The sequence below is a fragment of the Magnolia sinica genome, chromosome 17 (assembly GCF_029962835.1).
Source record: "Magnolia sinica isolate HGM2019 chromosome 17, MsV1, whole genome shotgun sequence".
NCBI classification, from domain to species: Eukaryota; Viridiplantae; Streptophyta; class Magnoliopsida; order Magnoliales; family Magnoliaceae; genus Magnolia; species Magnolia sinica.
Window position 1 is genome coordinate 25,178,793 of NC_080589.1, and position 16,741 is coordinate 25,195,533.

A 16,741-nucleotide genomic window follows, 5' to 3' on the forward strand; every position below is an offset into this window, starting at 1 on the left:
GTGGAATCGGATGGTGGCTTGTTCTTCCATTTGACAAGGTACCTTTGGAAGCCCCCATCTCATGTGGAAACAATCTCCTCATCCACTATCCCTTCAATCTCTTCCTTACGGTCAATTGATGGTGGAAGGGGTGGAGTAGGTTGAGAAGTAAAATCGGAAAGTGGCCAAGGGTGGGAAGAAGAAACAATGGAAGAGTTAGGACAAAGGACTAGATCTTCCACATTGATCGTCGGATTTATTCCCATTTCAGGTGAAAGGTCTACCCTGTACGCATTAGACCCAATTTTATGCAATACTTTAAATGGTCCAGTACTGCGAGCTTGTAATTTCTTGGCGGAACTCAGAAGAAACCGCTCTGGTCTAATCCTAACCATTACATAATCTCCTTCATTAAATTATGTCCACCTACGATGTTGGTCAGCTAAACATTTATAATTATCATTACTCACATTTATTCATTGTCTAACATGTGCATGCAAATCATGAATGTGTCGTGCAAATGCATCAGTTGACTCAGATGATCCTTGGGTAACAGACATGGGTAACAAGTCTATGGGCATCCGAGGTTTGTACCCACTAACAATTTCAAATGGACTCGACCCTGTAGATCTATTGACTAAATTGTTGTAGGCGAACTCGGCTATAGGTAGAATCAAATCCCAAGTTTTCACATGTTCACCCACTAAGCATCATAAGAGATTTCCAAGGCTGCAATTAACCACCTCAGTTTGGCCATCAGTTTGGGGGGTAGTATGCAGTAGAAAATTGCAAACGGGTTCCCATCATGTGCCATGGTGTCTTCCAAAAATAGCTGGTAAATCTGACATCATGGTCAGACACTATGGTCTTAGGTAAACCATGGAGACAAACCACACCATCGAAAAAGACCTTAGCAATATTAGACACATCCTAAGTTTTAGAACATGGGATGAAATGCACCATCTTAAAGAAGCGGTCCACAGCCACAAAAATGGAATCATGCTTTTTAATCGTCTTGGGAAGCCCAAGCACGAAATTCATGCTAATGTCTTGCCACAGAGCATGTGGCACAGTTAATGGCGTATATAATCCAGAATTTTTCTATTGCTGCTTCGTCATCTGACACGTTCTACATTGTCCTAAAATTTTGGCGACATCTCGCTTGAGACTTGGCCAGTAAAAACAATCCTCTACAAGGGCAATAGTCTTATCGCGGCCAAAGTGCAAGCTATCCCTTCCAAATGAAGCTCCCATACGAGGAATTCACAGAGGGACGTACGGAGAATACATAAATGATTTCCTTTAAAAAGGAATCCATCTCTCAAAACAAAATCCCCCGCACTTTGCTGATCACTCGAGAGTGACATATAGATACTCCCAAAATCTGGACATGTGAGGTACTCATCTATCAGTTGCTCAAAGCCGACAACTCCTACACTCAAAGAATTGAGCAACACCACTTTACGGCTAAGGGCATCGGCTGGTTTATTCTCTACTCCGGCCTTGTGTTTCAAGACAAACGAATACTCTTGAAAGAACGCAACCCATTTAGCATGCCTTGGGTTAAGTTTCTTCTGAGAGTGAAGATAACGTAAGGCCTCATGATCAGAGAATAAGACAAATTCTTACGGTAGGAGGTAGCGGCGCCAATGTCTCAAAGACTGCACTACCGCATAGAATTCCTTATCATAGGTAGAGTATTTTTGTTTTGCCTCATTCAGTTTCTCACTAAAATAGGCAACAGGATGACCCTCTTGACTCAAGACTCCACCTATACCAACACCAGATGCATCACACACAACTTCAAAGACTTTAGAAAAGTCGGGAAGGCGCATTGCGGGAGCTTTAACCATCTTGCCCTTAATTTCTTTGAAGGCCTTAACTGCGGCTTTCGACCACATGAATTCTCCCTTCTTCATACACTCTGTAATGGGAGCCATAATCGTGCTAAAACTCCTGATGAACCGACAATAGAATGAGGCTAAGCCATGGAAGCTTCACACTTCATGGATGTTCCTCAATTCAAGCCAATCAAGTATGGCCTTGACTTTCTCTGTGTCTGCATGCATCCCTTCTGCTAACACTATAAACTCTAAGAACACAACCTAACTGGACATAAACGAACACTTCTTCAGGTTAACGTATAATTTCTCTGCCCTAAGGACGCTACAGACCAACTTCAAGTGTTCAAGGTGTGATTCTCTAGTGGTGTTATAGATTACGATAACATCGAAGTACACCACTAAGAATTTTCCCATGAACGGTCTCAAAACCTGGGTCATCACCCGCATGAAAGTGCTGAGTGCGTTAGTCAAGCCAAAAGGCATGATCAACCACTCATATAGCCCATCCTTTGTCTTGAAGGCTGTCTTCCATTCATCACCGGGGCGTATACGGATTTGGTGATACCCACTCTTGAGATCTATTTTGAAGAAAATGGTGGATTTAGTCATTATGTCTAACATGTCATCAAGCCTAAGTATGGGAAACCTATACTTGACCGTGATTTTATTGATGGCTCTACTGTCCACACACATGCGCCAAGTGCCATCTTTCTTAGGTCAATAAAGCGGGTACAGCACACAGGCTCATGCTCTCCTATATGAAACCCTTTCGCAAGAGCTCTTCTACTTGCTTCTTCAACTCTGCATGCTCTGCAGGGTTCATCTTGTAGTGAGGAAGGTTTAGTAAAGTCGATACAAGGACAAGATTAATGGCATGCTGGATGTCCCTCATGGGTGGCAACTCATCAGGCGAATCCTCAGAGAATACATCTCTATACTCCTCTAAGACCGGGGCTACCTCATGGGGTAACCCTACTGGTACCTCTAGTATAGCCTCTCTAGCCACTAAGGCATACACCGTAAAATCCTCCTCAGTCTCTCTTTCAAACTCTTTAGTTATGATGATGTGGAGAGACTTGGGTGTGGATTTTCTCACTTCTTTAGGCTCACTAGCCCTCTCACCTTTCTTCTGTGCAGTGTTTTGTGGTGGCATAGGATTAATTTTGATCTTCATGCCATTATGCATGAAGGTGTACACATTAGAATGGCCGTAGATCATGACGTCATTATCGAATAGCCACAGTCTGCCTAGGATGATGTGACCTACATCTATGGGCAACACATCACACCACAGGGACTCCTTAAAAGACCTGAACTCGATGGGTACAAGACATTGATGGGTGACAGGAAGGGAAGTCTTGTTTATCCATGAGACTTTGTACGGGTCAAGATTAGGGGTGGCCTCTAACTTTAGACGGCCTAAGATGCTAATGGAAATTACATTCTAGCAACTCCCACTATCCACTATCACCTTACAATTTTTCTCACCACACTTGGCAATCATGTAAAAGATAGTGTTGCAACAACAATCAACACTACTTCTAGTCTGAGCTAGCACACACCTGAAAACTACTAGCATGGCATCATCACCCAACTCATCCTCATCACTCAATTATCCTACGGGCTAATATTCTTCGACTTCAGAGTCGCCCTGATCATACTCGTTATCATGGGAATCGCCTATAACCAAGGTTTTTCCTTTGCTCTTAGTGGGACACTAAGTTGCAAAATGACCAATAATTCCACTCGTAACATCGCACATTCTGTCCTCCACTTGGACCAGCACCAAGGATGCCTTTTCCCTTGTCATCCCTAGGCCTAGGCGGAACATTCGCCTGCGCCCTAGGTTGATTACCAATGTTGAGTCTAGTTCCCTGAGAACCAGTCCTAACATTACAATCTCAGGAATCAAACAGTCTTATGACAGGAGTCTTCAGATACTGCTCTAATTCCTGCACCACTTGGTACATATTGTCCAAATTTGTCATGGGATGAGCCCAAAGCTCACGCTGAAGATCCGATCAAAAGCCTGTCTTGAAACGCGTGAGTGTTACTAGAGGGTCTTCCTCAATGTCACACCGCATCAAAAATTCCTCAAATTTTGCGATGTATACTGTAACAGGCATGGATCCTTGGCGTAAAGATTGCCATTGTTCCAGGAGCTTCTGGCAATAAGAGAGAAGGAGGTACTTCTCTCTTAACATAGTTTTCATCTCGCTCCATTGGGTAATGGGAGCTCCTCCCACCCATTCAATCCTACGCTCATTATTGGTCCAATGCATCTTCGCTTGCCCCACAAGCTTCATTTTGGCAAACTGCATTTGTCGGTTCTCTGACATCTCATGCCACTCAAAATAGTGGTCCATGTCAGCTAACCAATCAAGGAATGCCTTGGGATCAAAGCAACCATCAAAGCTCAGGGCATCAATCTTGACATTCTTCATAGCCCTCTCGTCAGGATCAAAGCAGTCTTGATATGCCCGTTCTCTACCCACATGCCCGCCATTGGTGGGGGTTTGCTACCTACGACTGCACATCTCCCCCAACAGTGGGGTTCTCCCTTTGGGATGCCTCTAATCGCTCAAGTCTAACCTCGGTGGCGGTTAATTTTCATTCAATATTTTTGTTGGATGTCTCTATGGCAGCTATCTTTTGGAGTAATTAAGCGAGGTGGTCGCTTAATTGCCCGTTACTCATGATGGGGTGTTGATCAAAACCCTTAACACTTCTAGTGGGCATACACCAAAAACTCGAACTCAATTTTCCTAAACTTGACTCTAAGGTTTGAACAGACCTCAATATGGATGTATCATCCTATTTCTATATGATGTATGAATGCTGCAGATTTTCATATTTAACTAGAATAAAAACACATCTGGAAATTCATATTTATATCTCACAGGACTGAATCTGAAAAATCAGGTTCGCAATTTCTGTGGGATGTAGATTTGGAATTATCTAGACAATCCTAGATGAGAAAACAGATGATCCTAAGTTCAGATAACTCGATCTAACAAAAACCAGGCAAAACCTAAAGCTTTGATACCAAATTTGATGCAGGACAGTCTAACTAGAATGCATGTGTGAGCACACAAATGATCCAATGAAATAAACTAAGCAAATCAATTAAAATATTCACATTTCACATCATAGTAAAGATAACAATAAAGGGAACATGCAATGGTTGCAGACTATCATCACAATCCTGTGCTACCGTATTCAAATCATGCGTGGATTGGATCCAACGAGGGATGGTACCTCCCAATCTTGCGTGGTTTTAATCCAACAATCAAGGCAGCTTCTCTAGTCCAAGAAATCAAAGGATTTCTGGAATAAGGATGACTAGAAAATCTAAGAGAGGGTTGGGATCAATTCTCAAATTTTCAGGGTCAATAGCAACAAAAGAAAAAAAAGACTAGGCGTAGAAAGAGAAGAAGGTTGGAGGGCTAAAAACAGAAGTAAGAAGAAGAAAAGAGATAAGGGGAAGAGAAGAACTTACCACAAAGAGAAAGGGGAATGAGGCACCAAGCTTTCTAAATAAAAAATAAAAAATGAAATCATGCGTAACAGATCAGTCTTCTAACTCATCCTACACGTGTGCCCTCCGAATGTGGGGCCTTCAATTAATCCAATGACGCGTGTAACGTCTTCAAAATCATCCTTAGTTTTGCAATTAATCAGATCTTCAAAATCATCATTTACTTGTGCAAGTAACCATATTTTCAAAATCATCCTCGGTTGTGCCATGAACCATCATCGAGCCATAAAGATGTATTCGTCGGCCGCTTTCGTCTTTGATAAACTTTGAAGGGTCTGATGTCCGCATCAATTTGTTTCTGCTCTTGAGTTTTCTTCCGCCACCATTCCTAAAAATCTTAAGGAGGCTCTTATTTCTCCCCTGTGGCGACAAGCTATGGAGGAGGAGATGGTAACTCCAAAAAAGAATCATATATGGGAGATGGTTGAGTTGCCAACTGGAAAAAAATCACATTCGAATAGCATTTTATTTAAAGTTTGCTTTACAAAAAGCCTGATGTCAATTGTTTACCGAAAGGAATCATAAGATCCTACACACGTTTGTGGACAAATGGGATTCCATGCACTGGGGTCCATGGTTCGACAATGCAATTATCACCTGATGGGCCCAACAGTGGATGAAGAATTCCCCAAAAATCTCCCAGACTGAAAGACCATAAACCTTCCAAATATGCAGTAAGCGTTACTCATTTCCACAAATAATACAAAAACAAAATATTCAAAGATCACTTTTACCTAACAAATCCGATCAGCTTTGCCCACCATGCATCTGAGACACTCCATTCTTCCCCCTCAACAAGCCAAATGACATGAAATACAACTTGTGCTAAAACGACAAGAACTGAAAAGATGATTATACACCATAACAACAGATATCGCCATTGGAAACGGAACCCTGTCAAAAACATATCAAATTAGTATGTTAATGACCCAAAATGATAAGGACATCCAAAACTATGAGATTGATATACTCCTCAAAATGAAACGGGGCCTGTCCATCTACAGACAACACTAAAGCAAGTGAACTAACAAATACATGTATCAAACGTTGACCTAAAATAAATTAGTTTTCTGAATTGGCACTACCAAATACTGGAACTACCCATGTTCCTCCTTCAGTTGGGACTGCTAAAGCCCTACCGCTAGTAGCAGAAAAGTTGAATATGGTCTCATTTTGTAACTATGCTAGTTTGATCTCACCTTACATTAAAGAATAAAGAATCAATAATACAAAACGTCATAAAGTAACCAAAGATAGACAATATGGTAGCTAAGCTCGTGAAGGAAAACATGTTTTTAGAAGAAACGCAACAGCAAACTTATTTGCATAAAATATTAGAGATGAACATACTGTTTTTTTAATGATGACTAATTTTATTAAAACCAAGAAGCACAGATAGAGAAACGCAACCATATCAGGAGGTGACCCTCTTGTCACCTGCCCTACAGAAACCAAAACAACGAAATGAAAAGAAGATATATAAGAGATGCAAGCGACCCAAATACTAAAACCAGGCAAGGCTTTATTTAGGATCACTAAAATCCCCACTCCAATCTTCCAAAGAAAACTGAAAATCGAGATGCCACTGAATTCTAGTCTTGCGTGTGCCCAAACAATGATGATGGACATGATTTTCCTTTTCAGAGCTACAATGGGTGACATTTTATCTTAAAAAATACTGCCATTCCTTTCCTTCCAAATCCCCTATAGAACCTCGAAAAACACAAGGATCCAGATAGGGTTGTTGCACTTGCGACCTTTAAAAGGTCTGTTGAACCATGCAAACAGCACTGCTCCAATAGATGCATTGAAAGCCGAATGAATATGTGAGGAAAAAAGACCGAATCTCCTTAGACCAATGTTAACCTAGATATTTTAGAATATTTATCTGAATAAGAGATAATTCCACAAGAAATTATGTTGTCGGCATCAAGATCAACATTATCATCATAACCTTTTCCCAGCTACTCGGGGTCGGCTTTATAAATCCTGTTCTGTTGATCATTCCCATCTAAGTTACACGCATTGTTTGAAATATCCGTATGGCGTTACATATCACACCCTTGGGATACGGATACATATCAGTTATCGCATGGGATATATCAGTTGTATCACGTAATGTATCGTTGTTGTTGGAAACATGGGGAAACATTGGGAAATTGGTCGAATTTTTCAATGGAACTTCAGTTGTTGTTAAAAAAGACATCAATACACACTTATAAATCAAAACATTACCAAAAAAAAGTACATTTAATAGGTTTTCTTTATATGGGGTCCTAATCTATACGCTGTCTAACTGAATTGATGTTATCGCATGGGATATATCGGTTGTATCACGTAATGTATCATTGTTGTTGGAAACATGGGGAAACATTGGGAAATTGGTTGAATTTTTCAATGGAACTTTAGTTGTTGTTAAAAAAGACATCATTACACACTTATAAATCAAAACATTACAAAAAAAAAAAAAAAAAAACAAGTGCGTATAATAGGTTTTCTTTGTATGAGGTCCTAATCTATACGTTGTCTAACTGAATTGATGCAAGAATATTCAAAGTTTATTCATATAATTTATAAATGTAAGAAGACGTGTGGAAACACAAGCAATACATTCAAAAGCAAAAGAAGAATCACTAGATGAGGTTACTTACATGTTTGATTTTATGTTTGGACACAAAGATTGCAACCGACTTATAAGAAATTGGGAAATTTTGATTTTTTTCAATTTTCCACAACTCAACCGCTCTCCTCCAAATCTCGAAATCGAAGTTTCCAATCCATGATTTTCATGAAAAACATGAAAACCATGGATCCGTAACAATTTGACACTGATTTAACATGATTTACAAGGGGGGGAAAAAAAGGGATCAAAAATTTAAAATGCTCACTGGATCGAACATGTGGGGTATATCCCATTACTTGTGCATTTCGTATCGCACAGGTGGGATACAAGATATTTCGTGGAATATATCGGTCGATATCATCGATACTTTAAACACTGGTTACACGTATGTATATAGGGAACATTCAGTAGATTTGAAATTTTGGCACCTCTGGGAAGAGGGGGAAAAAAAAAAGAATTCAAATTTTGGCAATGTGTTTGGAAGCACCATCAGATCATTGCAAATAATGTGAATATGACTAAATTGCAATTACCTTCCATCATATACATAATGAGGAACTAAGATCCGAATTGCCAATTAAGTTTCAAGTTAGACCTGAAAGTAATTAAATTGCAATATGAAGGTTGCTTCCACACAATGAATACAAACAGACGTAATTACATTTTGGCCATTTGCACTTATTAAACTACTTAATGTAATTCTATTCAACAGCACATCCAACTACCACCTCAAACTTTGTCCGAGACAAAAAGTCACTCAACAGAAAAGGTAGCAAAGTCAAGCTTTGATTCATTATATGATGATATCCACATACAGTCCATAATTCTATTAAATATCAGAGGTTTTATTCAGTTGGTTTCAGTTTGGTGGGGAGATTTCCATGTTGCAGGTTTTGCAGGACATAGGCTATGCAGCAAATTCAGAATGCTGGAGGACAAGCTAAAGCAGTGGAAACAGGAAGTGTTCTTCAGAAGGGTTTTGGAAACGGAATCGATTACGGCAGAGTTGCAAGCGATAGATGTTGGAGCTGAAGCTGGCATCATGTCGACTGAGATTCTATCCAAAAGAATTCAACTTATTCAGTCTTTGTCTGACAGGGTGTTGGTTTCAGATTGGTGGGGAGATTTCCATGTTGCAGGTTTTGCAGGACATAGGCTATGCAGCAAATTCAGAATGCTGGAGGACAAGCTAAAGCAGTGGAAACAGGAAGTGTTCTTCAGAAGGGTTTCGGAATCGGAATCGATTACGGCAGAGTTGCAAGCGATAGATGTTGGAGCTGAAGATGGCATCATGTCGACTGAGATTCTATCCAAAAGAATTCAACTTATTCAGTCTTTGTCTGACAGGGTGCTTGAGAATGAAATTGCCTGGAAGCAAAGGTCTCGTGCCAAGTGGCTAAAGGAGGGGGATAGAAACTCAAAATACTTCCATAGTATAGCCAATATGCACGCCAGAAAAAACAGGATCAGCAACATAACAATGAATGGTCATTTTATTGAAGATAAAGATGAAATTGTGGAGGACGCTATAGCTCATTTCAGCTCCTTGCTAAGGGAAGATCAGTGGGATAGACTGCTGCTGGACCACCTTCAGATGGACAGTCTGTCAGCTGAAGGCGTCAGATCCTTAAAAGCTCCTTTCAGTGTGGAAGAAGTGAGGCCGGCCGTGGACTCTCTAGGAAGCGACAAGGCTCCTGGCCCTAACGGCTTCCCCATTTGCTTTTATATTACTTTCTGGGAAGTGATCGAAGAAGATATCATGCTCTTCTTCAACAAGTTCCATGAGCAGACTGTCTAAAGGCTTGGGGGCCTCCTTTATAGCGTTAATCCCAAAAGTATCGAGTGCAAGCTCTTTCAAAGATTTCAAGCCTATAAGTCTATTAGGGGGTCCATATAAAATCTTGGCGAAAGTCATGGCTTCCGCTTGAAGAAGGTTATTGGGAATCTTATTTCAGGTCACCAGAGGGCGTTTATTCCAGGGACGCAGATTATCGATTGTGCCCTCATAGCAAATGAATGCTTGGACTCTAGCCACAAATATGGTTCGAAGTCTATTTGTTGTAAACATGATACTGAAACGGCTTACGATCATGTGGACTGGGATTTCTTGCAATACATGATGAGGCGGATGGGTTTTGGAGACAAATGGAGAGGGTGGATTGGAGAGTGTTAGGGTCAGCCTATTTCTCCATTCTTCTTAATGGGACTCCGAAAGGTTTCTTTAAGAGCTCCAGAGGCATTCGCCAGGGCGACCCTCTGTCCCCTTTCCTCTTCTTTTATTGGGGGAGGCCTTTTCCAGAATGATCTAGGTAAGACAGGAGACAAGGATTTTTGGCAATATCAGAGTGAGAGGTTTGCCAACCCCGATATCTCATATTCAATACGCAAATGATACGCTGATTTTTAGCGAAGCAGATCCAGTCAAGGTAGTTAACCTGGGCACTACGATCCATTGTTTCGAGGCCGTGTCAGGGTTAAGGGTAAACATGGCAAAATCTAAGATGTTTGGGGTTAGGTTGAAGGAAGAGGAGGTTAGTAACTTTGCGGAATCCGTTGGGTGCTCTTCGATTTCGCTCCCGACTTCCTTTGTTGGTCTCCCGTTATGATTGGGTTCGCCTCCTAAATCCCTATGGGATAAGGTCATTAATAGGTTAGAAAGTTATCTGGCAAGATGGAAATGTAAATAACTTTCTTCGGGAGGTCGCCTCACTCTTGTTAAGGCAGCCCTCTCAAATTTGCTTTTATATTATATGTCCCTATTCAGATGCCCAGCTTCAGTTTTGGGTAGTCTAGAAAGATTAAGACGAGACTTCCTTTGGCATGGCAAGGAAGAGAAGAAGAAGCTTCATCTTGTTCAATGGCTCCAGGTTTGCAAGCAGTTCAAAGAAGGTGGAGCGGGGATTAAAGATCTCAAGAAAATGAATAGGGCTCTTCTAGGGAAGTAGATTTGGAGACTTAAGTCGGAAGATGAGAGTCTTTGGAATAAGATTATCAAAGGAAATACGGCAAGTCAATCGGTGGTTGGTGGACCAAGGATTCTTCTCTCTATAGGGCCTCAGCTCTTTGGAAAGGGATCTTATCTCTAAAGATGGAAGTGTTCAAAGGTATCGGTTTCGTTCTAGGGAAAGGAGACAACATCCAGTTTTGGGAAGATGTTTGGATGGGAGAAGTGTCTTTGAAAGAAGAATTCCCAAATATTTTCCGTCTCACCCCCAATCCAGCTATCTCTGTTGTAAGTTGCTTCTCTATCTCGGCTAAGAAAATTGAACGGAATGTGGCCTGTAGGAGAAACCTCCACGATTGGGAGGTCGAAGAGTATGTGGGGCTCCTTGAGCATATTTACAGGGGCATGCCAGATATTCATTCTTTAGACATATTATACTAGAAGGCAGACAAGTCCGCATGTTCACTGTTAAATCGCTTTACGCTTTGTTGGACCATGAGTTGGCCCCATATGATGATCATCCGTCTTACCATATTTGGTAATACTCGGTTCCTCCTAAATACACTTCCTTTGGGTGGTTGGTGGGGAACAAGAAGATTCTTACGGTGGATAATTTGAGAAAAAGAGGGATGCCCATAGTTAATGTTTGTCTCTGCTGTATGAAGAACGAAGAATCTATCGATCATATGCTTCTTTCCTGTCCGTTTATCACTCGGATTTGGTCAGAATTCCTCAAGCACTTCAATATTCAGCGGTGTTTTCCTAACACTGTGACCCATCTTCTAAAAGTCTGGCATGGGGTTAGATTGGGTAAGCAAAAGACGCACTTGTGGAGAATGGCAATTGTTGCAATCTGGTGGTCGGTCTGGGAAGAAAGAAATAGTAGATGTTTCAGGGATACCTCAAACTCGGAAGTGGCTATTGCTAGTAAGGCAAAGCAGTTAATGATATAATGGGCTGTTTATGTAATGGGTCTTAAGGAGTGTGATTTTCTTTTTTTTGAAGTCTAGTTGAGATTGCTTCCTCGGCGATCTCTCTCCTCTCCTTTTTTTGTATTCCTTTTTTTTTCTAATATATATCGTGATCTTTCAAAAAAAAAAAAAACATACAGTCCATATCTGCTCATCACTTTGCAATAGTCAAAGAAAATATAAACTTATTTGGCTCAGAATGTGAACAAAAAAGAAAATAAATATCAGGAAATCATTTTTTTTATATAAGAAAAACTTGGAAGGGTAGTACATCCTAAACCAAAGAAATCATAATAATTATAAGAAAAATAATAATAAAGTGTTTAAGCATAAGAGCAACTAACTGACCATTGGACAAAATACATAGAAACACAAAAGAAGGCAAGCAGCATTACCTATATATGGAGCAGTAAATTGAATGATGAAAAAGGCTAACAAATCAACCAGGGAGATCAAACTCCACTCAAGTAATGCCCCTGCACAAACAAACAGTGAACTGCATGATTGGAAGTGCAGAACTAGCATAAAAACAAGACATTTAAATTCTTACATACGCCCATATAAAAGCAAACTACCATAAGAGTTAAGCACAAAAAAAAAAAAAAAAGCTCTGTCAGCAAGAATGACAAACAATCACAATTCAAAAGTGATGCAGCCAAATCCCCAGCCCACACATTAGGAGACACGAAATGGGCCCCACTTGGTCACATGTATGATGTATCCAGTGTGCTCAGGAACAGTTTAAGAGCTAAAATAGCATGTGTATGCAAAAAGTAACTTGCATATTGGCAGGATATACACAACTGTATAGGTGGTGCATAAAGCTGTACACACAGTCATACGGCTGTGTATACAATCCTTATAACGTCATGCATTCGAAAGCCTTTTGCTTATTTGCTGCCAATTCTATATAGTCCTGGCTTCAAACGTCTTTCTTTATTTCTTGTTATTGATTTTAGAATGTCCGTATTTTAGTGTCTTACAAAAGAGTTGTTTCTAAATAGGAAACTACAGACAGCAATATAATAAGTATAGGAGAGGTGATGATTTTGAATAAAGACTTTTGCTTCTTTTTCTTTTTCTTTTTTTTCTATTTTTGGGTGTTGATGTGGGGAATTGATTTACTTCTTATTCTTTGGTAATGAGTGTGCCTTTAGCTTCTTGGGATGATCTTTGTTGCAAGAATTTGTTTCTTTTACGGTGATTCCTGGTGCAAAAAGATCTGGTATGTATGGTTTTAATTCTTGCAACTGGTTCTCATTGAATCTAGTTTGCATTAAGAAGTGTTGACAGACTATCAATAAGGAACTATAGGGCACTGAGCTCAGCCAACGTACAATTTGCTGAGGCCAATGATTCCCTGCATTTGGAGACCATTGTTTAGTGATCCATACCATAGATCTGACATGGGCCCACAATGGATGGGGAATGCCCCATAAACATTCTAAATTGAAAGATACCTACCCATCAATCATGAGCCTATCTTCAATTGAACTCGGGCCACTAATTTTTTTCTTGCCTATCTATTTGCACGCTGAAGATTGATGATCTCGGAAGTTGCATTGATTTTCCATAAGAATCATGAAATCATAATCTCTATGATTTAAGATATTGCATTGGTTTCAGACTTGCAGTGAAGAGCATGAAATCTAAGTTCTACAACAAGCACTTCATAGATTACAAATTCACACATGCATGCTCACATGCAGAATTGCATATAGTGAATAGCACGTGCAATGCAAAACTGAAATAAGAGATGGAAATGCAAACCAGACTCACGTTGAGCAAGCTGATTTTTGGGCCAGGGAATGTTCACTGTGGTCCTACTTAATGAATGTCTCGGATCCAACATATGTGTGACGTGTGCCATGTCGGCACAGGTCCTGTGAGGCATGTTTTTGTGTGTGTGTGTGTGTGTGTGTGTGTGAGAGAGAGAGAGAGAGGGAGAGGGAGGGAGGGAGGGATAAGTGGAAAGGAGGGAGTGGGATGAGTCAGCATCTATCCTTTATTAGGAAATTACATAGTCCCTATTAAAGCACTACTCCCATGGATAATGATTCAACTAAGCCCTGTCCCAATTGATTGGGGCCGGCTACACAAATCTTGTCTGCCATTCCACCATCAAAGAGTGAAATGTCAGGTTGTCGGGATTCACGATAAAATTTGTGCCCAAAGTTTAACACCAGCTGCCAATCAGACCTCCCCCTTTATCTAGGCTTTGGAACAGCAATGAGAGTGCAGAACTCCCACTAGTGAAGTTTCTAGGTTACATGGTTCTAAAAGCTTAATATGAAAGGGCATTTTCAGAAAAAAGACAACACCAAGCTTTTTAAGTACACATAGTGTAGATATATCAACTGCATAAGCACAATATATCAACTATTAATCAATCATGCATGATTTCTAACCTCATAAATTGAACCTCCCATATTCAATCTCGAAATATATACAGCTAGTCACTTAGAAGCCGAAAAACTAATTGATTGTAATAAACCTATGTAACATGCTTTTAGATATCGTAATCAACCTATGGAATAGTCTATTACATGCAGATAAAGGAGGGTTGCATCAGGTCAGCAGCCGTTGTCAAACTTTTGCCATAACTTTCATCATGAATCCAGACAATATGACTTCCCAAATTCATGCTCGGGGGTGTTATGGCCCATATAGAGCGGAATGGAGGAAAAACGTTTAATGTAGCTGACCCCGGTTACTTAGGATAACACTTTAGATGATGATTATGACAACTACGAATCCAAACAGAACCAACAGTACCACAATTTAGTGTGAGTTTGAGTGCTCGATTGAACTGAATTTCCTTAAGGCAAATCAACAAAGAGGAAAGCACCACAGTGCATGTGGCACCATTTTAATTAGAGGTATTCTAGAATACTCTGGCTGAGAATCTGTCCAGTACAGTTTAGGTTTTCAGTTTGCACAAGTAGGGCCAATGATTCAGTTATCCAAGACGCTGAAATTATGAGCCCCACCATGGACAGCCACCGCACCAAAAAATATCCCAGATGGAAAAACCCTAGCCACTCAATAGGTGGCCGATATCAACGGTTAAGAAAGAAAACCAGACAACTATTCATGTTTAAAAAATCAAGGAAAAATATTCTATATCGAGGATCTTACAATCTGGGGCACGTTGGTGAATGGAGCATCTAGAGTGAGGTCCATCACAATAACTGTTGAGATCACTGAACCATGGGCCCCACTCATTCAAACCGAAAGTCAAGCATACTGTACAGTGTGCAACCCTAGAATTGTATAATACCTCTTTTAATTAATAAAGAGGATCGAACTTCATGATTGACTCCAATTTATTGTAAAGGCAATTTGGAGGCCATACTGTTGTTACAAACAGATGTTTGGCTAGCCCCACATAGGTAATTACCACTTTATTAACTAGAGTTATTACAATTCATTCCAACTGACCATCCAAACACACCGTTAGTGAGTAATTTAAAAAATTAAAAGAACTTCAAGATTGGCTCAAAAATATTGTAAACGAAATTTGGAGGCCATACTGTCATTACAAAGAGATGTTTGGCTAGCCCCACATTGGTAATTACCACTTTATTAACTTAAGTTATTACAATTCATTCCAACTGAGCATCCAAACACACCCTTAATAAGTAATAAATAAATAAATAATACCAATAATAATCCTAAACTTCCGCCAACTTCACTAAATTTTGTCTAATCACTCGCCTCAAATCCAATAATCAAATATCTCAGTAATAGAATTAGATACAAACGATTTGATAATCAATAAAAACACAATAAACGAAATCCAAAGAAAAATGAAAGCATACCTATTAGAAGTAGCAGAGGCAAGACAAACCCACCAAGGAAACTCCCCATTAAGGCCTCCCTTCCGGCCTTTTCTCCCAATAAATCACTACCCTTGGATGACAAATTGCGAAAATGACCGGAATCCGTTGATGGGTTTTCCAATCTCCAACAAGAGAAGAAAACCCATTTTCGGAAAACGCTCGAATCTTTCTAGAAACTAGAGATTGGAGCGAAAAAGATGGGTTTCTTCTAAGGGGGGCTTCTGTTTTGCTGCATGTGATTTGAAACGGAATTCTGCTGCAATGGTATGAAACTGTGGGTGATTTGGAATTTGAAATCTGATAATTAGTTGGAAAAACAGAAATGAGATTGGAGTGTAGGAAATCGGGACAAGAATTTCGAGATTTTAGATTTAGTAGGCCGGCTTTTACGGTATTTAGAATTTCTTTTCCTTGACCAACCTGCGCCTGTGCTGTTTTTTCTTGTTACGAAAGAAGGAAAAACAGTGGTGGAGTTCGGACGCTGATTGTGTACTGACCAGTCAGTCGCGACCTCGCTATTGGTAGGTGCTGGAACTGCTCCGTGGACCCGCCTTGATTTATGGTATAAACTACGAATAAGGCAGTTCTAAGTCACAGGTGGACTATACAACAGGAAACAGTAGTGAATGAACGTCCACCGTTAAAATCCTCTTGAGAACCACATAAGTTTTTTATAAGGATAATATTTGTGTTTTCCCTTCATCCAGGTTTTTATGGCCTAATCAAAAGATTGGATGGCAAATAAACATTACAGTGGGCCCTAGGAAGTTTTTAATGCTGGGAGTTTAATCACCATTTTTCTTGTGGTGTGGTCCATATGGGATTTGGATCTACCTCATTTTCGATTGCATGCCATTCAATGTGCTTTTCAAAATAGATGGACGGAATAGATGAAACACATACATCATTGTGGGTCCCACAGAGCACCGACCAGTCGCTGAGGCTGCTACTGGCAGGATCAGTAGGAAACGGATTGGCTACTTCCCCCTGACACCAGCCA

At 40.2% G+C, this 16,741-nt stretch overlaps 1 protein-coding gene across 4 annotated transcripts in view; it reads right to left on the reverse strand.

Moving 5' to 3' along the window:
* Positions 1 to 16,207, reverse strand: part of LOC131231798 (piezo-type mechanosensitive ion channel homolog) — a 194,863-nt gene extending 178,656 nt beyond the window's left edge. For all 4 annotated transcript variants that reach the window (XM_058228106.1, XM_058228104.1, XM_058228105.1 and 1 more), the window contains exons 1-3: positions 15,721 to 16,207; positions 12,295 to 12,375; positions 6,096 to 6,255 (exon numbers count right to left, since the gene is read on the reverse strand). In XM_058228106.1, coding sequence (XP_058084089.1) covers positions 6,096 to 6,255; positions 12,295 to 12,375; positions 15,721 to 15,769 — 290 coding nt within the window. In that variant the 5' untranslated portion in view covers positions 15,770 to 16,207. The remainder of the gene's footprint in view (positions 1 to 6,095; positions 6,256 to 12,294; positions 12,376 to 15,720) is intronic.
* Positions 16,208 to 16,741: the final 534 nt, after the last annotated feature.